Source organism: Anopheles nili, chromosome 2 (assembly GCF_943737925.1).
Source record: "Anopheles nili chromosome 2, idAnoNiliSN_F5_01, whole genome shotgun sequence".
In the NCBI taxonomy this organism is placed as follows: domain Eukaryota; kingdom Metazoa; phylum Arthropoda; class Insecta; order Diptera; family Culicidae; genus Anopheles; species Anopheles nili.
In genome coordinates this window covers 12941094-12967033 of record NC_071291.1, presented here as the reverse complement: position 1 = coordinate 12967033, position 25940 = coordinate 12941094, and the positions used below count along the sequence as shown (strand labels likewise).

Sequence of the window (25940 nt, the reverse complement as noted above, 5' to 3'; positions counted from 1 at the left end):
TGGGTATTAAGAAGAAGTGTTACGAATAGCCTTTCGGGGCTGCAGCTGCAGGTTGTCGGTTGATCGCAAAGTTAGTATTTATTTTGTGTACATTTTTGCTGCATTTAACGGGAGACTTCGCAAAACTAGCGCTGCTAATGCTCATAAAGCCCGCACCAGTGGCTACACAATTAATTTTGTCACGAATAAATTCTTTTCTTCACTGCTTTACGTTGTGCTATAATTCCCAACTACAAGCGGGCCGCAACATATATTGTAACTAAACGAATGTCTGCAGGGATTAAAGGTGCGATTGAGCGCAAAGCGGTAAACTCAACAAAACAAAAAGGAGTATAACATATTAAACAAATACCTACACTAGAAACAAGCAGTCCTATAGTTTGTTTTATTTGACAGTCTTTTAAGTGAGTGTTTAAACGTTCACGAAATTGAACTCAGTACGAAGAACAAATTTTGAATAACTAAAGCGATAAAGTGAGCGAAAATTTCCTAACAAAAGGCTCAAAATCATTTAGAATTGTATTTAATTTTGCATTTTCTTTCGTGTTCCTTTCGTGGTTGCAGTCTAAAAAGTTTCTTTGCACGACAGTTGACCTAAACAAGGGCGATGCCGAATGTTTTTCGATTGTTCTTAGTGTGGGGAATTTATCAAACTAACTTTTAAAAAGTTGCAGACTAGTACAAACTAAGGAAGTGCCTTGACCTACAGAAATTTTGCGATATCCTCCACCAAGATAAAAAAAGAGTAGTAAACTTAAGATAGCTATGGTACAGGACCGTCGCCGGAGCACCCTTGACATAGCGCAGAGGTTGTCCGGTACAGTTGGGATGAGATCGTGCCTCAGAGGTCCGGCGAGATGGCTTCCCGTTTGATGGAGATCGCCTCGCTGAGCGCTGGACTGAGAGCAAGGGCTGGGTTGGCTACGGCAATGATGTGACCTCCGGATGATGAGATAACCTGCACGCCCAGTGAGCCACCTGTTGGATCCAGCATACGGGGTGTGTGGGATCGTAAATCCCCGAAATCGGGATCGCTCAAATCTCGGTCGGCTCCATTTCCAGCCTGCAAAACATGGTAACGGGTGAAGGTGAAAAGTCAAGCACAATCGCACCTTCTTATGTGACGGACTTACTTGAACTGGTGACGAACTTGAATTGCTAAAACTAAATCGAGAATCTGTGTCATCAAATTCGGATCTAGCGTACCTGTGGGTGAAACAAAGGAAAACGGTGATGTGAGCCGATCAGCAAAGCGTAGGGTGAATTCGTGCAACATGCAGATGTTTACTCTAAATTCTACACATGTAGTTAAGCTGAAACTTATTTCTCAAGATCAAACAACACTCGCTTGAAGCTGTGGCATTTGAGCAGCTTTCAGGGTTGTTTGCGCTTTATGCTACGAAAAAATACTCACGAAAATTTACTTGAATCAGTTAAATCGAAGGGTTTGTCACTGATCTGCTGGTAAATGGAGCCGCTCGAAATATCGCGATTATCATCGGAGTTTTCCTGGGAAAGCGTGAAAAACGGTACGGGATTAGCATCTCCATATTCACTACCATCGGTTGTTGGTTTAATATTTGCTGATTATTGCATAAAATAAGCGTTAGTAGGGGATAATGCATGGGATAGCAGTAATTAGAAAGAAATTAAAGGTAGGCAAATGAATGACACATGCAGTCTAAAGCTACAACGAAGCAAGCCATGGCGCAGAAGCATAAGCGATGAAGCAGCATCTAGCACACTGGCGGAGTCGAATGCATTGCATAGATGTAGCAATGATCATAATTTTGAGCCAAAGTGCTTTTGCGATCATCAAATTGTAAGTGCAAAAGGATATAAGCAGTTAAGGTATAAAAAATTAGAAGAAGAAAAAGAAGAAACATAAGATAAAAAAGTACGCTGCACAATACCTACGACTTGAAATAAAAAAGACGACTTATACGAAACCATTTGAAAGAAATTGTAAAAACGGAATCATTACTAAAGCATCTACCTTTTGCATTGACAAATTGCGAAAGCCTTGTAATTTGCGTAGCGTAGCGAAGCGTTTGTGCAATACGGTGCAAAGAAAGTAAACGATAGCAAACTATAAGAACATAAACTTGACATATTAAATAGATAAAAATACACGCAAAATCATACACACAAAAGAACTTTGATCTACGGAAAGCGATGGATTGATACGCAAAATAGGAGTAGGTCGAAGCACTGACTAGATAACTACAAGGCACCTAGGAATTTCGAACAGGTAACTCTGCGCTACTACCACTAGCATCGCCATTTCATCTAAACTAAGCATATGAACAGCTGAGAATTTTACTTCCAGCTTCACCAGGTAGGAAAGCAAACAAGTAAAACTCCAGCGAAAACTCTTTGCAACAAATGCACAAGCAACTAAACGAAAAGCTGAAAAGTATCTTCAACACCATGCAGCAGGAACTGATAAAGATAAGTTTTCGGCTTTCCATTCCCAATTTTCTAGCGCGTGGCAAAAGTTTGCGCGCTGCTCGGAACAGTGGCTGCATAAATTATAACTAAAATAAATGGTAACTTTCTAACTGAAAATAAGAAACTTAAACTCGAACCAATCACAACCAAATGAGTGAATATGAAAGGATACTTAAATGTTCAACAAAAGCGATAAAGCAAACGGAAGCGTGGGAAGCAACGTGGCAAAGCAAAGCGCCCCGGGAAGCGCGTAGCGGAAGCGAGGTTAGTCAAAGCGGCCAGCATCGACCGGGTCCGGCCGGGCCACGTAAATGGCCACGACAGACAACCGATCGTCGACGGGCGGCGGTGGCGAAGCTCATAAGCACGTGTACTGCGTGGTTGGGGTCGGCTGTAAATGAAATAATCATTAATGCGCGAAATCATAAGGCGTGAAATCATAAATGGAACGGCAAAAGCTAACAAAACAATCGCAAGCCATCAATCAGATTTGCGCGTGCGTCAGATTGGACGGCCGTACTGAGCGTGTACGAGCGGAAGCAGCTAAATCAAACGCTAAAAGCAGATCACCGCACAGCTCAAAGCATCAGGTAGGGTGGCAGAAATACCACTTCACTTAAAAGCGTGCCAACCGAAGCGGTAAGGTAGGGTGTCATTAGATGCGGGACAAACACGTGTTGCAACAGTCACCTACCTTGCCCATGTCCGAGCTCGTGTCGCTCGAGAGTCGAGCCCGTTTTAGCTGCTGCACTGTGTCAAGTTCATCACCGCGATTCTGTTGCGTTTGGCTGGATGAAAAATGAAGAAAAAGAGACGTTATTTAGAGGAAAAAGGCAACCTATCTGAATACACCTCCACCGAATTGTCGAGATCACGCACCTCAAACCGGTCAGCCGTATGCTGGCCGAATGGCCAAAACCACAGTCTCGCACAACCTGCCTTGCCAGTGGGAATAACTCATCACGCCGGGTTAGCAAGGCCGGGATGTACTTGCAGATCTGAGCAGCAGCCTCATTCACGCACACCTCGTGCAACGTGAGCGGTTTCTCAGGACGGCGCTTGCAATCAAACCGTCCATAAATGGCTGAGTACTTGCGGATTTCGTCCATCCGCCTTGGATCAGCCTCACTCATCGCGATCACGGCTTCCAGATCACGGGCAGATCGCTTCTTGATGCTTTGCTGGCGTGGTTCAAGCCGGGGAAGTGTACGTGACAATCGTTCAGCTGCCTGTACGATCTTCGCCACTTGATCCTCAGTCAACGCCGGTGTCAACTGCACGGATCCGCTTGTTGTCGAACCGATCTGGCTGCTGATGTTGCTGCTACTTCCGAGACTGGCACCACCTCCACCCAACGGCAGGTGATGATGGTGATGATGCAGCAGGTGATGGTGATGACCGAGTGATCCAACACCTCCACCCAGGTGACTTAGGTGTGTGGAGGAAGCCGCCGAAGCGGCCACAGCCGCTGCTGCCACTACGGATGAAGATGAGCCGGTAGTTGAGGAAGATCCGGTCGAAAGTGGCGTAGGTGCCCCCGAAAGCGGGTGGTTTGTGCTGGAGGACGCATTGGCGGTGAGGTTAGAAAAGCTTCCGGCCACAGATGAGGCGCCTCCATACGCGCCCGTTCCAGCTACCGTGACACTACGCGCGATCGATCCTGGCTCGGGACTGTAAGGGATGCGTGATGGAATGTCGGCGTTGGTGAGTGGACTCTGGAACGCGGCTGGGTTGGTCATCCACTCGTGCAGCGCCTTCTGGAGACGACGCACGTGCAGAGGTTTTGACGCCATCCCGACTAGAGCCATGATCTCCAGGAACTCCTCCTCGCCTGCATCACACAGCTGTTGTACGTCATCTCCGCCTGGTGGGAATGAGAGAGATCAGCCAAACGTCCTTAACGACAGGATGCCAAAGTTCTCCAGCACTTACCCATCTCGAGCAGGGTGTCGTAGTAGTTGAGCAGGCTCGCCCGCTGCAACACGCGATACAGCTGAAGTTCCGCTTCGTTCGAAGGAGTTGACGTGACCACCACTGCAGGGAGCGAAAAAAAAGGACGTATTTTGAGCAAAAGGGTTGTTTCGCGCCATTATACGATAGGTTTCAAGCGCCAAAAAACCGTTAAACCGGACCCATCACCAACCGCGCTCCAGAACCGCGAAAAGGGGTTCATTCGCATCCTTGCTCAAAACGCACTTAGACGTCATAATTTATGCCTTCATCGTACTGCCTCACTCCGTGCTAGTGTCGCATGGTGTCTTCCTTTTATTTTTTTAGGTCTCCCATCTCACAACGCCCAACCGAAAATCTTCCCGCCAAGTTAGGGCAGTGAATCTTCCAAATCGTTAATTTCTACCGCCAGTCCGGATCGTTTTAAGATCCGGATTGAGTCTGTTTTTTTTTGTCTTTCCTCGGTGCTTCATCCATCTTTTGCCACCATCGCTGGAGGGTCCTTTTGCGTGAGCTGCCATTTCCTACCACCTAACGGCCGTTTTGGTTCAAGATTACGCGTCCACAACCCCCGCTGCAGACGGCACCCAAGACCCCGGATTCGTCTCCCGGGAGTTGTCTACTCCAAACCGTCGGTTAAAGGGAACGGAAAGCCGTTGCAGAACCTCTTCTCGACGGTTAATAATATCCGTTGTTGAGTTCCAAGGCCATCGAATTGTGTGTTTTTTTTCTTCGTTATCGCAAACGAGAATGATGTGAAGATTATTTTCTTGTTTTTTTTTATGATTTCAACTTTTTCGTGCGTAACAAAACGAGTACGTTGTGATTAAACCCGCTGTTGTGCAGCTCTTTCTATGCAAATGTTGCCGGAGACACACGTACACAAAAAAAACTACATTCGGTTTTCGGCCATTCATGTCTTCACCGGTTTCTCTCCTTCAAGGATTTACCCCCTTCGAAAAGTGTCTGCAGCAGGGGAACGAAGATAAACGAGAAAATGACGGTCACGCTGAGATTACGGCTAGGGTGGTGATACGAAGTGAAAGATGACGACGAAGGAAAAAAAAAGCCCGTGCTGTTGTTCCTTCCCAGCAGACGGAAGCGTATAGAAAATGGAGGGAATTTTATAGAATACCAACCGCCAAATCGCACGGACTCGCAAGGACTCGGCGGAAGTAAACGCGTTCAAAACTCAACCGCCGGCAGCCAGAACGAGCGAGAAGGACAAACTGCGTTCTAGGCCGGAGGCAAACGGGAACCACAAACGCTACCGTGGGACAACCCACGGATTCCTGGCCACAGCCACACGCAGCCCAATCAGGATGCAGCACTGTCGGGGTAGCGAGGATAGGGTGTGCGTACGAGAGAGAAGTTGCACGAAACGTGGAACAAAAAAAAAGCAAATCTCTTCTTGCTGTGGGTCACAAACCACACCCTTCCCGGGGATCGGTTTCCTGGCGATCACCGTGCGTACTGACGAGCTGCACGGACGTCGGATTGCAACCTCCAGAACCGGTAGCTACGGTTTAAGGCGTTTGTCCATCGTCAGCAGGCACGATAGATTTGGGCAAAAGACATGCGTGTGGAATGTGGACCAAGCCCAAATGAGGAACGAACGCCACTACCGGTGGTCGAGGAGCGTAAAATATGCGTCCAGCAGGGCCAGTGGCGTGCCGGCGAACAATTCGAACGCCGCCAAATATTTGCACGCCAGTGGCGAGAGTGAAACCGTAGTAATGAATTATGCGAGCATGTTTTTTGGAATTTTTACATGGAGTATTCTGGATGAAGAATTTTGATAAAACATTCAGCAAAACTCAAGATGTTTAAGGCTTGTTAGAATTTGTAGTAACGATAGTTAGAAGCATGTTCAATCAATGTCAATCGTGAGCTTTTTGTGTCAAAACATACGATCGTTGAACTATTCAATGTGATCTTACGGAAGTCATGTCAATATGATGCTGGATAATCGTTAGAGGCAAAGTAACCATGGATACAGCATTGCATGAGTAGTTAGCAGGCTATTGTCAACACGTTTAAGCATCCGGTTGACATAGCCATCCAAGCAACGGCAGTGTAGAACGGCAGTGCAGAAAAAAATCGATGACGAACAATTTCTAATTCCACATTGTGCCATGACGTGGGTTAGAGTGTTGGTTTAATCTTTGACACTAAATTAAATTGCCATGATGTTGGCATACGTGAAATATTCCCTGCCGGCACAAAAAGCACTTCTCTCGTTGCGATGATAAACGTTGCGGTGGTGCGTCTAATTTCACCCCATCGAAACGGGGTATGTCGGTGACGATGTGACCGAAAGGGGTAAACCATCGCCAAACGCGGGTAATCAGCTCGCGATCGGGGATGGACAGGATAAAAAAACACCCTCTGCAACTTTTCTGAGGGTTTCGTCAATCCGCACCCGGTTCAAGTGTCGTAGAGGAGTGCAAAAAAAAAGGATTATACACACCGCGGAGCAACGAGATGTTTTAATTGTTGCATGTAGTTTGTCGGAAGTTAGTACCGTTGAGGCTTGCAGAGCTGCTTTTTATGCTCGTGAACTGAGATTCCTATTTTCGGTGTGTCTGTGTGTGTGCACAGCCCCCGAATCGCGCCACCATGAAGCCCTCAACGTCGCGCACGCAGGAATTTGCATACTGCGGGTGTAAAAAAGCGCTCAAAAGGGACTATCCCACCCAATCGGCGGATCCTATCAACAGTTCCACGTCGACGCCATCCGCATTCGTGCCCTCGAGCGTAAGGCAAATTTGTTTGGGAAACAATTATGAGTGACTTTTGTGTGGTGATGCGGTGGTGATCACTATGTTGGGAATTGGCAAAAAAAAAGCAGTTTATGTGCTTCCCACCAACAGCAGCACATTTGTCGAATCCATTTGCCAGCGTGAAATGGAGATTTTTTGTTGCTCTCATAGAACGGTTCCCATCAGGGGCCGTTACCGTGCGATGCTCTCGAGCTCGATGAGCTAATCGGTTAACCGACAATTAATGACAACCCTTACAAGGTGAAGAGGGCACCGATTATTGACTTGTAAAGTGGGAGCAAATGTAAAGGGTGGTTGCTTTTTTTTTCGCGAGAGAATTCGATTTACATATTTTGCATAATGAGGTGTGTCGTTTCGCGCAGTGTCCGTCAGTTCATACGTCATGGCAGCGCAAGATTACGAGTGGTACAACGGCAAATGCGCGAATTAATTAGCAATTGCATGGCGATTAGAGCCCAATTTCGACCGATGGAAAATGGCCATTCGATAACGGGGATTTTGGAACGAGATCCGAGCAAAATCGGAGCATAATTTCAGTTCCACAGAGCAGGTAGAAAGGCAGCGATGTGGACATGTTTTTTTTTGTTCGCTTTTTGTTCTCTACCCTTCGAAGGATCGCTCCCGTGTGCGGAACCTGCCGTCGGCATCAAGCGAGGTCGGCCGGAGTGCCGTCTTCCAAGGGTTCGTCTCAAGCCCAGGACACCCGGGAGGTGAAAGGGGTCCTGACGTGTCTTAGGGTAGGTCCTCATTTGCATACCGAAAGGTCTATCCGGCTCGTGGAAAAGATATCACGGCGCACGCTGTTTTTTTGCACCACACTTTTCTTTTAGCCCTAGCGTTTCCTCCGGTGGACGTGATGTTTGGGAATTCTTCACTTTCGCTCTCGTTTCCAGGACATCGTAACCTTTTTGTTTGATCACGGGACTGGCCTTTCAGTGCGTGTGTGATATGTTTTTTTTATTGCTTCGCCAATGTTGGCGTGTATACCGGGGGCCGACTTTTTTTTTGTCTTTCGTGGTGGATTTGGACATTTTTTTTCTGTTTCTTCGGCTTTGGCCGGTATTGTTGCGTTCTGGCGTGCGCATCTTACCTTTGGGTAATGACAGAAATTTGAGTGTTTACCCCGCGAGGACAGTCTGGCGGCAGGAAGGCACCGTGAGAACGTCAGAGTTCTGGCGTACCTGCTTTGTTTCGTGGTTTTTTTTTTGCGCGCCCTCTCACGATCATTCCGGATTGACTAGTTTGGTCTCATCGTGCCGACGAAGGCATTCGTTCCCTTTCGATTTCGTTCACACACGCATCGCATTGGATGCGTTTGTGGGATGCGTAAAAAAGTTATTTGCATGAAGGATATTTTTTTAGTATCAGTCTCGTGATAGTTCATCGTCTTTCGTTGGGAGATATCCTGAGAAATTTCTTCCACCAGTGCAACCATGACCATCATGGGAATTATGAGTTTGGTAATTTTTTTGCCAAACTCGACAAGGTTTAGGAAATAATAAATTATAGGGTTATCCTGCCTATTCTTCATTTTCTCAGCAGCGATATGTGTGATTTCTTATTGTTCATTGAGAAGAATTTGATAAACCAGATGGCTTTCATTCACTATTTGGTATATAGCTTAAAAAAGTTCATAGTCTAATTATTAACGTACAGGCTATCTGAATAATAATTTTTAAATGACAGAAGAATAATTTTGAAATGTGAATGTGTTTGATTTAAAAAACAAACAATTATGTTTAAAATATTCTTTTTATATTGTTTTGAACAGATGTTTCCAAAAAATCTTTAAATAACTAGTTTCTCTGTATAAACATTCCCTGTATCAATAGTAACAATGAACATATGTTTTGGCTGTATTAAATAATAATTTTAAGATGTTCGTCAAGTAAAAAGTTTCTTCAAACATTCTTGACTGCTGTCAGTAAATAGGCCAACAATTTAGCATCTCTTGCGATAAATTCTCATGAGAACCTAGCACTACCGTCACATGATGTAAATGTAAAAAATGACCAAAAAAAAGCTCCAAAATTAAACGAACCATTTTCCCACAGCATCTCATTTCCATACGCCTTTTGGTGATGCGTACGCTTATTTGGTGTCATTGTGTTATGATACAAAATACACATGGATAGCACAAAAAAAAACATTAAACATAAAAAACGCCATAAAACAAAAAAAATAGCCCGTTCTGTCTCAAGAAAGGTCTTACGATGAGGATGCGCGTCTGCATCTGCATACGATCCTTGGCATTAGAGACACCGTCAAGGTGTTTAGCGAGACCCGGTATGAACGCGCTCCCAGGGATGAATAATGGACGGTGGAACTAGCCGCTAGAAAAGCTGCGGTAAAAAAAGCTCAATTCCGATCATCACCCTAACCCTTACACCCCGAAGCAACTCGCGAGCCCATCCGGCTGGGGTCAACGTCAACCCCTTTGCTTGGGTCTTGGGTCTTAACGCGTCCTTTGCCACACCGGAGTTTGGCCTAGGAAATCCGAAGACATCGTGGCCTTACACCGTGGCAAAGTAATTTGAATAATCATTCACGGCAACACACGTTCCGGGAGGTGATGGTCCCGGTTATTGTTTTTTCTTCATATATACGACCGTCTTATGCAGCCACCACCGAGAAATGTTCGGACCACTCATCAGATCATCTCCCCGCTGCATTCTGGGTTGTGCCATCGGTGAGAAAAGCACATCACTCTCAGGACCCTGAATTACAGGGAGCCGGTTGCTTCCGAGGTTACGAACTAATCATTAGGACATTGGAGATAATTTATGCACACGCTCGATTGGGTATAATTTTTTTTTGTTTTTAAGTCTCCCGTCTGGTCCAGTTTTTTTTTATTTGCCGTGTATGTGAGTGATTTTGGGTTCGGTTCACTTTCCCCGTTAAACGGAGAGAAAGAAGTCCCGTTGCTTGGGAAGGATATTAGAATAACGCATTAGAATATGCGCCTGAGAGCGACCGACGGGGAAGGTGCACTTTTTTTTCGCCTTCGCAACATAGACGAGCAGCTGACTATGGCCCATGGGTATGGCCATGATGACACGCAAGATGCTGGGAACTGTTAGTTTCGAAAGCTGAATGATGAACATAAAAAAAAACACTAGTCTGTGCAGCAGGCAAACATTCGAAGATCGATGCGCCCGAATGAATCAGGACGTCTGACGGCTGGAGGAATATTAAAACAGTTTTTTTTTCCTCTTATCATTGATCAAAACTAAGGACGCAGCTATTGAGTTGGGCTTCTACGAAAAGTTTCTAACAAAAAAACATAGCTGGAGGAAAGTTATGTTTTTTTTTTACTAAATATAAACTGTTTTCTCACGTCTGCTGGTTTGCAAGCAGCATAACGATCGGTTAAGCGATCACATATCGGAACCTAAAATAACGTTTTAGTCTTTTTGTGGCAGTCTTTCGTGATAAAAAAATATGATTCTAGAAACCTTTCACTACGATTGTTGGAGTCTCTATACATTTAAGATGACATGTTAATACATCGTTTTATTCATATTATAACCAATAGGATATACCATTACGTTTATCATCCGGATAACTAATTATAATTATAAAATAAAGAATAATTCCTATTTTTTTTATACTCAAACTATGACGAGTATTGCATTGCTTACAAAATGGTAGCAGTCGTCCACCGTTCAAGAATTGCAGGGGAACATTAAACATCGCTGTACGGAGGGTGTATCACTAATGGGCAACCATTTTATGCTCGCAACTCTCGCAAGATGCTTTGCATTAGAAAAACCTTTCGCATAACGGCGAGGTGTGGTGTGCGTTTTTTATGTTGCTTCCAGCGCTAGCTATTTAGCTCGTGTAAGGGCAGTGAAAGTTTTTTAAACCCCGCCACTGGTCTTCGTAGGATGGATAAAAAAAAGCGAAATAACAGATCGCACAATCACACGCGTACATTCACCACCGGACGCAGCCCAGTGGCAGCTTCCTCCCTTAATTACAAATTTTATCATTTTTAATTATTTTTGTCTTTTTCTCACCAGCATCCCGCGAGGGATGGGATCATTCAGCGGATGCGTTTCCGGCGATACCGTTTCGGAGGGAGTCCTTGAACGTGGCGGCGTATTGTGGCCGATATAGAAAAAAAAATAAAAAAGAAAGAAAAGGGTGCATCCGCGAATCCGTAGGGGTGGGTTTTCCGGTTCAGCGAATGGAGGGAAAACCCACCTCCTCGTTTAAATTCAAACTCGAGCGCTGATTGGCTGTGCATGAGCCGGCGGGTACGCACCGAAATCGGACGATACGGTTGAACTTTTCCCCTCAGCCCACAAAATTCGCCGGCGAAAGTGAAAGTGACAACCATCGGGACGTCCAACGGGACGCCCGGGGCGAACGCACTGATCCCCGATTCAATAATGCCGTAATTGAATGAAAATTCTCGCACCATCGGCTCCGTTAAGGACTCGCAGACGAAAGCGACAGCTCGCCGACATGTGACAAAATTTTTGAATTATTAGACTCTGTTTGGTGAAGCGCAACGCACCGAAAGGATCCGAAAACAAAATCGCCAAAAAACGCGACAGGCGGTGGGGGAGAGAATATTTATCTACGGTGCGCGCCCCGAAGGACGAAACCCAATAGCACCGAAAGATTTCGCGTCCATTTCCGTGAGCAAACAACCGCATTAATTACGCGAAAGGAGAATTGTTTAATGGAGCCGTTGTTTCCTTTGGGAACCGTTTTGCATGTTCGAGACCGCGTGATGGATGGGTGAACGTCTTAATAGGGTAAGTGGAAAATGGGAAGTGTCAGAAATGTTAATGTTTGCCTTTTTTTTTTGCTCTCAAAATTTATCTAAGGGCTTTGTAAGAGGGCCCTCTTTTCATTCGCTATTGCTTTGCCACCGGACGAAAGAGTAGAATGTTTTTTAATTTGGATTCTCACTTAGATCATAGCTTCTTTTTTTGTTACAATACTACGAAAAGAAATCCTAATACAGATATTAATCCTGCTGCTACCAATCCGTTGTGACATATATAAGATTCGTCATTGATTGTGAAATTACTCAAAATAAAAATTCTATACCGACACAAACCGTGTCACATTACTTCGCAATCTGTCCCACCGCACAAGTAAGCACACAAGTAGTTGCGTATGTTATTACGTAAAATTGTATCCCTTCCCGAATGCGGCCAAATTTGCATGTGAGCTAAAGCGCATTGGCATAAAAAGTGTGCCAACGCGTCCAGCTGACCCTCCCAGCTGAGGTTCCACCGGATGCAGCAGCGAACCGTGCCAGCAATCATCCACCGTTGCGCAATTAACCCAAGAACATTACACGAAAATTACACACCCTTGACCCTCGCGAGCCAAACTCCAGCTGGTCTTTCCCCGGACGGGACGCCGGTTACGGTGGAATCGCAAATATTTGGCAACAAGCGCGGCAACCCTCCACGTGCCACCATTTCGGCCGCATCGGACACGTGCCCTTGGCACCTTCTGCCAGCCGGTCCCATTCGGGGAAAGATGTTTCAATTTTCGCACCTCGTGTAAGCGAATACATGGATCCGGCTGGTTGCCAGTATGCGGACGGTTCCACGTGCTTCGCTTGCAATTGCAACAATGTGCAAGTGCACTCGAGCACACCGATGAAAGCGCACATCACAAACTCGCGTCGATGGGTGAGCATTTATTTAGGGTTACCCTTATTATCGTCATTATCAGTACGCACGGTCCCGTGGCGGCAACCTCAAAAATGACATCACAGCCGGGAAATGCGCAAGAACGAAACAAGGACGCTTACGGGACTCATCCTTCCCTTCCGGGTGGCATCCCTCCAGGCACAGCACAACTAGGTCATGAAGGACACACGACCGGAACGCGACCAGGTAAACGTCCCTCAGCTCAGGTAGCCCATCGTCAGACCCGCACCGAGCGAACGGGAACACCAGGCTTTAGGGGTTTCCCTTGTGCTGGCGCGTGGTGCCAACGATCAATTAAGATCAGTTTTATCAGCAACCGCAGAGGAATGTCTCGGGCCCTTTTTCGTCGCGTGGCCTGACGAAGGTCCCAACGTTTAGCCCAACCAAGAACCCAGCGAACCCTTTGCGATTCGGGCCGGATGTGTTCGATTGGAACCCTTCATTTTCGGCTGCCCAAAACCATCTGGACGGCCGTGTAACGGTGTTCGGCGTGGACCGATTATTAGCTCCTTTCGCGCATGTTGCGCAAGCGCCGCGGTACGCATGGATGGGTTCGCGATATTCTGAACAGATCGGGCCCCACCAAAGCTACCGTTATCGATGGGTGACGGGTGATCGTGAAGTTTAAGGTTAAGGCTTGCATCACCGTGCGTTATTACGCGAGCAAGTGGACGCGCGATTGCGCGCGAGTTCGCGATCGGCCACGTGCCCTCGTCAGCTGCATGCGTAATGAGCGCGCCGGTGCGTGCGCGTCCCGGTTCTAGCTGGGTGCAGAATGAAACTTGCCCAATCGTTGGTACTAATTATTTCAAGCTGATTACCAAATACAACGTGTAATTTCCGTGGGCAGGATGAAATTGACATCAATTTTTGGACATCGCGATTCTAGGAAACATGCTGCACCGAAGGCAGGATTGTCTGATATTAACGGCAAGATGCAAGTAGCAACGACTTGAAATGGTATCGGAGATGCGAATCTTCCGAAGTAAGCTTTCCTCGTACCACAAGCTGCAAACATGCTACGGTTATTTGGTACAAAAGATGTTTTTTTTTGTGAAGTCACTCTCCGAAAAGGTGTGTATTTTTTAATGCTATCCCAACTTCATGCTGATGTGGATCGTGTAGACAGAAGCGATCATCAACGTGCGATAGATAGCATCACATACCTATTTGGAGATCGACCGTTAGAGTCTAGCAGGCACTCTAGAATCAGGACACGCGTGTGTTACGCTCGTGCCCCGGTCTGTAGTGAGTTCTGATGAAGTTAAACAGCGCTTTATTTAAGAAAAAATATCCATAAACGCGACGGACTCCAGCAACCTCGTGTAAGCGTACAATCGAAATAACCAAAGAAAAAAAAAATTACGATCAAACTGCATCAAAGAACACCTTTTCCTTGATCCTCGTTTGCGACCATCTGGACAAGGTCTGTTTTTTTACTTGTTTTGCCTCGCACTTTAATTCAAGCTGCAATCTCAAGCCATTGGGCCCGGTTCGCTCTTTCTGGGGTCCGTAATGTACGGTAGCAAGACGCTGCGAGCGAGAACTTGAAAGAACTACGTTTGTTGAATGGAGCAAAAAAAAATCAAATACGTACCATACGTATCACGGACAACCCTTTACAATACTGGTCGTTAAAAGGAAGCGACCAGAAACCATTTATTTAGATTAATTTTTTTTATTCCTGCCCTTATATCCTTCAGGTTGCGTTCGAAACTTGGAACCGTAGGAAAATTCGTCTCCTCACTGGGCTGGCTCCTTTTTCTTGCATTTATCCGTGCAGGCAAATTACTTAACGAACGCACCGCCCGGTGTGGACCTTTCTTGGTGTGGTTGCTTGTGTTTTTTTCTGCTGGTCACATTTTTTCCTCCACTAAGAACATCTCCCGCGAAAAAGGGTTTTAGACCCTTGACGGTGACCAACACAACAGAGGGGAAAAAAGAACTTAGCATCAGAAAAAGGCACACAGAAGGGACAAAAACCTTGTGCCTGTGTAAGGACATGCAGGGTGTTCGGTGTGGTCGACTTGGTCGGCTTTGGAACTATTTTTCTACCGCGCTTTTGAAATGGGACCTGAACGATACCAAGCAAAAACGGTTGAACATGCAAGCGAACAAATGATCTACTCGTGCGATAGAACGTTGGTAGCCCAAGAATCAATTGATTCGAACTGACACCATCGCTGAAAAGTTACTGCGAAATGAGTGGCGCAGAAATAAATCTCTGAGCCTTTGAGCGAGAGCTGCAGTAGCTTTATAATTATCCCGATTTCTATCGAATCTAAGAACAAGCACTAAAAACTGAACGGCACACAAAAACAGTAGCGGCCAGTCTCAAAGGCACCCTTTTGGCGAAGAACAGCAAAACATTCATTCGTGCATTCCATCTCGTCGGTCCCGACAGTGCGTCTGTGCGAAAGCCCTTTGCCGGCCAGTTTTTGCTCCAGCGAAAACCCCAATGTGCCCAACAAAAATGATAACAATAAAAATCGAGCCATTTATTGTCAATCGAGGCAGCGTTTTTTTTTCCCTTTCGTCAAGTTTCTCCGACCCGAATTTCGGTTGATCGTTTTGCGCGTGCTGATTGCCGACGGTGCTGGTCGTTTTTCATCTTCGGCCGAATTTTAGGGACAATTAGACGACAAATCAAACACAACGCAAACACTCGCTTGATCATCCGACGGACACGAGAGAGGTGAAAATAGTTGTACCGAGCGGGTCCTTTGGTAGCACAGTTTGAAACGAAGCGCACACGAGAATGATCACAAAAAATCGAACAAATGCGGCAAGGGCTGGACTTGAAGACTACCGCAAGGTAAGAAGATCGCCTATGGCTAATAAAGAACGCGCCCAAAGGATGGCGGGTGCGACAACAGCGATTAGGACCGCACATCTTAGGGTCTGGTAGATCGGCTGGATCGTGATAGCAAACAAAAACAGGCTCGTTTTTCTTTACACCGTGCGTCACCAAGTTAGCGTGGTTTAAGCTTGATACGAGATTAAAAATGCGTTTTTGTGCGTTGAATAGGACCGCTTCGAACGTTTGCAGGAATATGACGTGCATCGCGAAATTCCTACGATCAATCAGTGCCGACTTTTGATAAAAAAAATATCATATCGGCTCATGATCAATTGCGTGAAAAACGTTTTTTCGTTCAGAAAGTTTTGCTACGTGCGGTAGAAATAATAGCGATACGATTAAGCCTGCAGGATTGTTATGATTTCTGATTTGTAAGCGTCCTTTTTTCCAAATGATGGAACTGTGATTAAAATTTGCTGGACAGGTTCGTCATGTAAATAGTGACACCATACCGGTTGCACAAGTTTCCACGACGTGAGAGTAATTTTCCATGAGAATTTAGAGCCATTAGACAATCCCAATTTGCGTACACACCGCGTCATACGCAAGGGTCAACGAAAGTCGACCCCAGGATGAACGGGATGGCGTCGAGAGGCAACGGTTACAAACATCGGTGACCTAAGCCTGGAAGGGTTAGCGACCTGCACACGGTCGTGACTTCTCTGCTCAGCATTTATTCGATACAGGAGACTGCCTTGGTGGACTCTGAGAACATCATTGTGTTTTTTTATTCGTTTCGTGTTCGTTCGTTTTCGTCTATCCGCGTGTGTTGTTTTATAATCACACGGCGCCAGGGTCCCATCAATTTAGCCCTCCGTACTCGTGCTGACGTGAGCTAACCGAAAATTTGAACCCATTAACCGGCTCGACCGGTAACCCTCACCGATGGCCTCGCGTATCCCGTCTCGCCCGAACCCCGTTGGCGTTTAGGTCAGAATGTCCTTGCAGCCCTTGCGCGTCCAGTTGGGTTTCGGGCAGGGATTTCGGTTACGACGTGACCGTTAGACACAGAGGACGCGACCGGCTGAGCCGTATGTTGATCATCCGGGGGTCTTTTTTTGTAGCTCGCTGTCCGATCATACCTAACCCGAATGCCGTTTGCTGACACCGTACGGGACCTGCATCCGGTCGTGTGGTGTGCGGACACATCTGCTCATTTCCCTAGCGATCGGACGTCGAAAATTTAAGAGCATTTTTTTTTCGATTCTATTATTTTACTGCACAGCGCTTGGTCACTGGCATCCCGTTGTTGGTAGGGACGAATTTTATTAAATCAAATCAAACACGCACCAGTGCGGTGTCAACGTGGCCCCGGAATGGAACGGGATAGGGTTAACGATGCGTGAGGACACCGAGCAAGACCCATCGCCAGTGACCCGGACAGTGACGTCCTGCTTCCAGGACATGCGTGTGATGGTTCAGTGATTAAAATGCGAGTAGGTCATCAATCGGGGCAGCTGGCACGCTGCCATCGCGTTTTCTCGCGTCCCTCAGGATAACCTTCGCTCTTCCAAGCAGAGTACAGCGTCATGTACCTGTTAGGAAAACTTAGGATGTATACATTTTACCGACGAATGAGCTTAAAACATATTTTGAACTAGTTTTCAATGAGTACTATTATCCTCTATGCAATGTAATTTTTGAACCAGTAAAAGTAATCTACACAAGCTTGAAAGCTCGCGAAAAATGCATCCTGGTACAATGTATTGCACATAAACATCGCACAGTTGATTGAGGTCATCATTCGTAATTCAACCCCATTCGTACCGGATATACATCGATTTGTTAGATAACATTCAGACGAGTGCAGAGTGTAGCCGAGAATCCGTGAAAAGCGTTCCAAAATTATGTTGCACAAAAAAAAAGTGGCAGTAACATTGGCAGCGAGAAAACGCATTCGACGTAAAAACAATCATCTATCACTGGCCAACCTTTTAGCGTTGCGCCGGTCTTCTTCGGCAGGAAGACATATCAAACGGCATTACTGTGACGCGGATGGTCACTGGGAATTCAGGATGATGGTTGTATATTCGTCTTTGGTTGCATGCCGGAAAGTAGCAGCTTCGGAAAAAAGATTGAGCAAAACGCATAAATAAAACGTGCGTTACTTTTTACCACGCAAAGTAAATGTAGTAAATCGGCAGAAAAGTGATATTTATTTTTGAAAAATCTTATGTTTAAAGGTATATCGATAGTGAATTTGATCGATAATTCTTACATAGCTGATAAACCAAACAAATCAAGAAAACGAAAGGCTTCTTTACGATTACTTCACGCTGACAGCCAAGACATACCACTTCATCCTTTCTGGCACAACTTAACGCAACCGAGGTCATGGCAAATTCGCCGCTAGTCCGTTCGAACTCAAAAAGAGCATCCCTTTGCTTCAAAGTAACCAAACGAATATCATCACGCGGACTAGTTGGTTGGTTCGGTTGCTAAGCAACGTAAGGCCGAGTCTGTGCCTTCGCAAGGATGACTTTGAAGGACGAAAGTACCCATAAGAAGAACCACGCGAGTAATCCTTGAGAAAAAAGGGCACATCGCACATGTCTGTTCGCGTGGGGAGTATTTTCGACCGATAAGTAAGGAAAATGTTGGAAAACTTTGAAAAAAAAAAAACCCTACCACCATGCGAACATCGCAAAAGAATACGAGATTGAAGAAACGACCCACTGTGGGGGTGAAAAAGGATGCAGCTCCACAGCAGACGGGTATGAACTAAGGTAAGGCTCCGTGCAGCTGCACCGATGGAGGATCGGTGGAAAAACAGAGCCAAGTGAATTGCCAACGAAATGGAGAAACACGAACATATATAAATGACACAGCGTAGAGAAGCAACAACAACAACAAAAAAAAAAGACAAATAGCACGGGCTAGAAAATTGTGCATCCGTGCGGTGGAGCGTACTATGGTGGGAGTAAAGGCCGGTGCCCTTGGTGGGTTTGGGAAATGCCGTAGGGACGCGAGGTAAACCGGCACAATCCATCGGAAGGAAAAGAAACGCGTCCCACATCGCATGTGGACAGTCTCGGGCGAGTGTGTTCGCAAGACGAGCGCAAGGAAAAGTAAAAGATATAAACATATAAGAATAAAAAAAAGGCACCAGCTAACTGGCAAAGGGATAAAGAAACAAAATCACCGGACTGGTAGGGCCATTTCTCGGCAGGGAGCTGGAACAAGGCATCCTTCGATGGTACTGTTCCAGCCGTTGCACTCGAAAAAAAAAATTAGAAAAAAAAGCACCAACGTCCCAGCGGAAGCATACGGCACCGTCGCAGTCGTCCAGCGGAAAGTGGACGGCGGATCGGATTCGATCCTGCAAAAGCGATTCATTCAATCGATTGAATGGTTGTCCTTTTTTTCGGAAGCACCACCCTCCTCGTTCGAAGTGGAGCCAAGGAAGCCTGAGAGGAGGCGAAAACTGATCGACCAAATGGATCACGCCGAGTGGCCGTATTCAGACGGGTGAGCTTTCGGAGAGAGAGAGAGAGAGAGAGGACTACATGTTTGTGTGTGTGTGTGTGCGTGTGTGTGTGCTGGTTTTTGCTTCCAATTCTATTCGTTTCCCTTTGGATAATTACTGCAGGCTGGGCGAGAACTTTCAAACTGGCACCGATGCAACGAAAAAGAAGGCGCACAGAAAACGCCAAAAAGGATCCGAGCGTCCCCAAGCGTCCACCCCCGTGCGCATTTGGATTGCCCGGGAAAAGCTTCTGGTTCGCGTTAGAATCGAGGGCAACCATGCACGGTGTCGTTTTTTTTCTCCTTCCTCTCACGACTCCTTGACGATTCTACTCGGCTAATGCTGGGAGGTTTTTTTTTGTTGCTCCGTCCGTTCGTTCCCCGTTTTTTGTGGTTGTTGCTGCCCGGTACCGGCTAGCTTCGAGACCGTAGCACCGACCGGCAAGAAACGCCGGCGACCAGTGGAAAAGTGCAGCAGTGCAAATGGCACAAAAAGTGCTACGGAAGAAAATGCACAAAGCAGCGCGCGACGGCACCGCTAAAATACTGAAGCGAATGAGGTTGAAGAAAAAAAGAAATCCCTCGCAACAGGGAAAAGGGACGTGCAGAAAACATCCATACATGCATCCCTGTGTGAGGTAACGGTTCAGGCGGTGAGCAGCAAACAAACAAAAAAAAAAAGAAGCTAGAAGGAATAGACGAAGGTGTTGGAGAAAAAGCATGGTTCCAGTCGGAACTTGGACAAGCATGGCAGAACACCGCCGCTTGTTGCTTGGCCCCAATGCCTGCCCCCCCGAGGGCACCGGAATAATCTATAAAATATCGTAGCATAAAATACGGATTCCCACCGACAGGACGAGGCGCGGGAAGGGTTCCCCCAGTGTCCGAGGAAATGGGGGAAACGAGAGAAAGAGAGAGCAGAAAAAAAACTCGGGGGGGGCGAACAAAAAATAGCCGCCTGGAAGGATAAAGGACATGGCACTGTTGCAGGGACATGGCAAGAAATGCATCCCAGCGTTCGCGCGCAGGGTCGACGAAAAGCGGGAAACGGTGCGGGGAAAAGCGAGAAAGCGGGGACATGATTTTGAAGGGCAAAAGAAACGCTTCCTCTCTCTCTCTCTGGGGTGGCTCCCGACCGTCTATGGGGCCACAATAAAAACAACACGCTGCTGAAAGTTCAATTTGGAACGCCATACATGCAGCGGAGAGGGGTGGTGGGTTGGGTGGGAAATTGGTGGAAGGGGAGAAGGGGGAAGAGGGCAGGAAAATCTCCAGGCGAATGAGTGTGCAGAAACTGCTACCAAAGCTACATTCGGCTTCGGTTCTGTTGGATATCCGGGATTGAAAGAAAGAGTGGTTGTACGAGAACGAAAGAGAGAGAAAGTGTAAGAGAACCAAGGGAACGAGCGGGACGCACCGGAGAAATTGCATTCCTGGTAGCCGGTCCCAACCAGCTGCACTTAAGAAGCTGGCATCCGTTTAACGTCAAATCGGGAAAAGAAACGCGTCGCCGGAGATGTGGCGCTTAAGAAGGCTGGAATCGAGCTGGCCAGCGAGCGAAGAAAAAAAAATTATCTATCACAGGACAAAACCCAATCCAATTCCTTGCTTCTTCCAGTAATGACGCCAGCATCCACAGCTAGCTGGTGCTTTACTGCCGGCTGATAAATTGATAAGATTCGTTCGATCTCCCCCGAAAAGCAAAAAAAAAACGTCAACCCAAACGCATGGCCTACTTACTGATTCCGTTGTTGTTGCGGCCAAATATTTTACCCGGCGGGCTAAGGATGGGGCTCGCTATGCACGAGGTCGAACCGGTCGTTGCACTTCCACCGGACACGTTCGAGCCCTTCGCGGGCGTTCCAACCGAGGGCGATCGCTTACCGGGACCGGATGGTAGAACGGTTCCCTTCACGGACGTCGTCGTCGTCGTCGTCGCTGTCGTTGCCGTTCCGGGCGTTGGATCCTGCGTGCGCTCTGAAAGATGTCCTGCCTGACCTACGGTACTAGCTACGGGCGTGCTACTGCCGGCACCGGTTGGCAAACTACTGGGCGCAGGTTCGCTTCCGGCCTCGGGAATCAAGGACACTAGCGCGCTCTGCACTATGACACCGCTGGTGACCGTTGCTGGCGAACCGACGCGGGGCTTGACTTCCATTACCGACCGGGACGGGGGCCCAGGCGTGCGGGCGAACACGGGTACGTGGGGCAGGATGCGAGCGGGCGATGCGACATTCAAAGCATTGCTATACCGATACGGGAACGTGGAAGGTGGATGGGACCGGGACGAGAAGCCACGCTACTTGTCGTGGTAAGCGTGCTAATTAAGGGTTGCCCTTTCAAAAGCCGCGACACCGGTGGTTCGAGCTACTCCCGAAAGCGCAAGAATGGCCAACCGCGGAAGAAGCTCACTAGACCTATAACTAAAGCTACAAAATTTTGCCTAAAACGTACTGCCCGTTCGATCGGGGCCTAACCTTAAGTAAGCCAAAAAAGCCACAACTAATCTGTCAGGTGGGACCAAAATACTAATTCAACAACAAAAATGGGGTGTTTTTCCTAGCTAACCGATAGATAAGACGTTCCGACTATTGCGTGCTTTGATTTCCCTGCTTTTTGCGCAAAAACAAAATTAAAAATTCCAAATAATAGTAAAAAAAACAGTAACGCACAATAGCTCCGACAAGTGTTCTCGGTGTCCCTGCACGAGGAGCTTTCAGCTTCGCTTATCGGTCACTGGTGGTTTCCGAAATGTCACAACACTTGGTTGCCGGTAGCAACGGCACACGGCACACTCGAGTTTCGCCGAATCGCTCTCACGATCAACACTTTGCAGGATTTCCCGCCTTTCAGCCGAACAAACGTGCTGGAAACTGATGGCGTTTAAGAAAAAAAAAAAGCTAACGAGACTAGAGCCGATCGGCACAGGATACCCGATGCGGCTGTGTTGGGCGAATGTTTTGAACTGTTTGCGCGTCCCAGCGTCGTGACGGTGGTGGTGCGCTGTATTCCTTGGACTACCAACTGTACAGATCGAAGCCGAAAGAATATCTGAGCGGACTCGCCGAAGGAAAAGTCCACCGGAGCTGGTGAAGGAAAAATTCAAACCCAGCTACCGGCGTGTTTGGCCGCGTCGTGGTAGTGAACGGTGGTCCGTCGTTATCATCAGCGGCATCATCACCGTCATCGGCGCTTCCTCGCAGCCACCGGCTGCCACCCCTTTTTTGGGTGTGTGTGGCTGTGGCAGGACCATCTGACCGTTTCTTCCGTGCCTTTTGCGCCGTCTTCGCGCCACCGAGCGTGTGTGAGTGTGCATGCATCCCCTTTTTTCTGCGTTTGATTCGAGAAAACGTGGTCCTTATTGTTGTTGAACTGCTTTTTGTTTATTTTTTTTTGGTGTGCTTCGCTGCCCATGCTGGAGAACGCCAGGACAAGGTGGCCGAGAAAAACCCGATCCTGTGGTACGGTCTCCCGCTCGGTGTGCACTTTTCTCTCGCTTTCTCTCACGGAAGATCTTGAGCGTTTCGTGTCTCGTTCTTGGGGTTCATCCCTTTCCGATTCCTGCTGTTTCCGCGCCATCGTCATCATCATCATCATTAGCATCAGCATCGTCATCGTTTGAGTTCTCGCTTCTTGGGTTCGAGCGACGTTCCGGCAAAGATCGACATGTGGTGCTGAGCTTGTGTGAGTTGCTTGTCGAAGGGCCAGCGTAAAAAAGGGTTGTAGGCACGGTTCGAAACACGATACGCCAAAGACGCGCGTGAAGGGGGTTTGCGTGGAAAACTCACAGCGCCGAGAGCGGCCAAGAGAGCGCGCGGGACCTAGGAGATGAGTAGGAACCAAAACATCAGTAGCAACGGCTGAGAAACGGCAGCACACACAAAAAAATCAACCCTTTCCAGACGCTCCGTGATCGTTGGTGAAAAGGGATGAAAAACGGTCCGACCGTTCGGCGCTGGTGAAAGCGAGACCAACCGAAGTCATCTCGGAGAGGGAAAATGCCTGTGATCAAGTAATTGTCGACTTGTGCAACGTGCGAAAGGGGTTAACTGGAAGTCCCTGGGTAAGGGCGAACATTTGCGGGAAGATGTAACAGGGCAAAAAAAAAACACACGCACCGTGGCTCCGCCCTTTTACTTTTTTTTCCTATGCTCATTTCCCTCGCACTCACCGGTTTTGTGCGTTACTGGGTCCTGTTGGGATTGATCCTTGGAGGGAATTTACTATCGTCTATTGCTCTGCTCATTTAACAATTGTTATCCGCGCCGTCACAACTATCGCTACGCACCATCATCACTATGCTCACAAGCAGGATGCCTCAGGAAGCTGTCAAGGATCCTCGCTCAGGAGATCGCTCAGGAATGTGAAACACGTGCTCCGGTGTCCGTTGGATGCTTTGGCGCGCAAATTGTGGTGTGCTGGCAGAACATTCAATTTCATCGTACTCGATGTACGATGTCTACGTTTAAAGGTGACGCACAGGGGATAATTTGTACGTAAATGCTATGCTTAATTAAACCATTCAAATTGTCATCGTAAAAAGGCACGCAATGATTGTTCCAGACAATCACACAATGACAAATTTGTTGCTAAAGAGATACATTCTTTTCATTCTTGGTGTCAGTTTCTTTTTATCCAAAAAGCCGTTTAAGGTAGGAAAAATGAGGTAATATGACAATCACGTTTCGGAATACATGCTCAATTCTACTACGAACAGATTGCTTCGCCATAGATGGTATGTTAGCGGTGGCATCTTAATTAAAGTAAAGATTCAGCTCTGGGCTTTATGCGTTGCAATCACAAATCTGAATCGGATAAGTCATGTACATATCGGATAAGTCATATAAAATCTTTTAGTTTTAATCACAGAAGGACAATTATTTTGTGATTAGATGGATTATTGTTTTGCGGAGTTCTCTAAATAAAGACCAAATAGATTAGCTTCTTTGAGGGTCGACAATAAGTTAACAAACTGTTGAGAGATTTCTATTGATTAAAAATGCATATCTTCGTATATTTACAGTTGCTACAGTCGACCACCGACCCATCTCCAGTGTGAAGCGACATCCCAAACGCTCGTGTGAAGTTGCATAGGTTTATCGGAAGGATCATTGCTCAATTTGCTCCCCGGTCATGGCGCTCGCTGGTGCGTTCTACAGTTCTACAGCCTCCTTGAAGACCAACGCGCCCCAGCAATCCCATAAATCTTTGCGATGACAAAACCAGGCGCAAGGCCAAGGACCGGTGGTTAAAATTTTAAATTAAAATCGATCAATCCCCGGGCGCGTGAGGTGAAAAACAGCTCCGCGACAACATCGGACGCGGGAATCGAACGATTGCGCCCCGCGTGTATCGTTGCAGTGACCGGGCAAAAACCGGGACCAAAGAAAAGCGGTGTGCGATCCTCGCAGGATCGCGCGTACGTCGCCACCGTTTACCTCGGCAGCAGCAGCAAGAGTTGTGCTAAAAATGGGACACAAAAAAAAAGCTACCCGAAGGGCTCCACTCGAAAGGGTCTCGAATCAGGCGGCCGCATCGAACGAAATCGCATTCCAACAGTGCCCGTGGCAGCATGGCGCAGACGCTGAAAAACCGCTGGCAGGGTGAGCAAAAACAAATCACTCCAAGCTGCGCGAGCGATCACGTGATTAAAATAATAAAACTTACCCGAAAATCACCGAACCCACGAGCCGGTTGGGTCCGGGCTCGACATTCCACCGAGTCGATCAGTCGAGAAGGTGGCGGTTTGGTGTACACTCGATGCATTTTTTTTTGTCGTTGCTGCCCATTCGCTTACCAGAAGCTGTCCCATTTGTGCCGTACAGTATTTCCCGATAGGATCACGTTTCGGGGAAGCCACCGCTGGCCATGCGGGTGAGACGATCATGCCAAAAATGCGACCAATCGACCCGCGAGTACCATTTTTGTTTGATTTAGGGCCTTCACATTACCATCGCTTGCGGAATTCTTCGAGTCCAGGGGGCTTTTTTGTTGGTTGGTGCTACCTTCGACCATGGCCCAAGTTATCACCTCATGCACGACCTGTCGGCTCTCGAGCATCCTCCAGCATCAAGTGCGAACTGTTGCCGGCGAAGGGCGATCGCCCACAGCCGGAGGCGAAATCATATGGTACAAAAAGTGCATCGTTGCTCCCAGGTATTCTGACTGCGCTCTGGAACCTGTCAGCGAGCTGCAATGCAAGGCTTGGGGGCTGCAGAAGCGCATGCAACCAGTCGGGTTTTTTGACGTGTGTGTGTTTTTTTTTTGCTCTCTCCGAGCACATTGTCTCTTGTTCGATCTCGCTTATCGATCGCGAAGGATTTGTGTTCAAACCACGCCGGAGGTGATATACTTTGCAAATCGCCCTAAATGGGCTGTTACGATTTGGCTGGAAGCTGAAATGCAAGACTCCAAAATGTGTAAGTAATCGATGGGTCAGATGTGAAAAAAAGAGGAGTTATTCAACAGTCGATTGGATGCATGTAGAGTACCTGTGGCTTGGAAACTTGGCTGTTTATTAAGCTACGCATTGTACAAAACATTTGTTTTATCCGCTGGAAACCTGCTGTCCAGTAGTAATGTTATAGATTAAATTAAACTTTTTTCGATGTTCAAACGAACATGCTCTTTGATGCAACATTTCGACACATTTTGGTGGCGTAGTTGAATAAAAAATCTTTCAGTAATTGCTAATTACTAACTAGATAGCGTCAAAAAAAAATCTAAACTCGTGATCCCGAAGTCTTCTAA

At 47.1% G+C, this 25940-nt stretch overlaps 1 protein-coding gene across 1 annotated transcript; it reads right to left on the bottom strand.

Annotated features, from left to right (window-relative positions):
* Nucleotides 1-841: 841 nt before the first annotated feature.
* Nucleotides 842-21348, bottom strand: LOC128732161 (NGFI-A-binding protein homolog). Its single transcript, XM_053825330.1, has 7 exons — nt 20931-21348; nt 4384-4485; nt 3331-4315; nt 3146-3239; nt 1415-1509; nt 1134-1206; nt 842-1063 (listed from the first exon to the last, which is right to left on the bottom strand). The coding sequence occupies exons 1-7, from the start codon at nt 21346-21348 to the stop codon at nt 842-844; spliced, it is 1989 nt and encodes a 662-aa protein (XP_053681305.1).
* Between the last annotated feature and the right edge of the window lie 4592 nt (nt 21349-25940).

Bases quoted from the DNA above. Each gene is read 5' to 3' on its own strand.
- LOC128732161 (XM_053825330.1), bottom strand. From the start codon at position 21,348: ATGGAAGTCAAGCCCCGCGTCGGTTCGCCAGCAACGGTCACCAGCGGT. The intron at 3,240-3,330 runs GTGCGTGATCTC...TTTTTCATCCAG, and splicing joins ATACGGCTGACCGGTTTGAG to CCAAACGCAACAGAATCGCG. The intron at 1,064-1,133 runs GTAAGTCCGTCA...CATGTTTTGCAG, and splicing joins CAAGTTCGTCACCAGTTCAA to GCTGGAAATGGAGCCGACCG.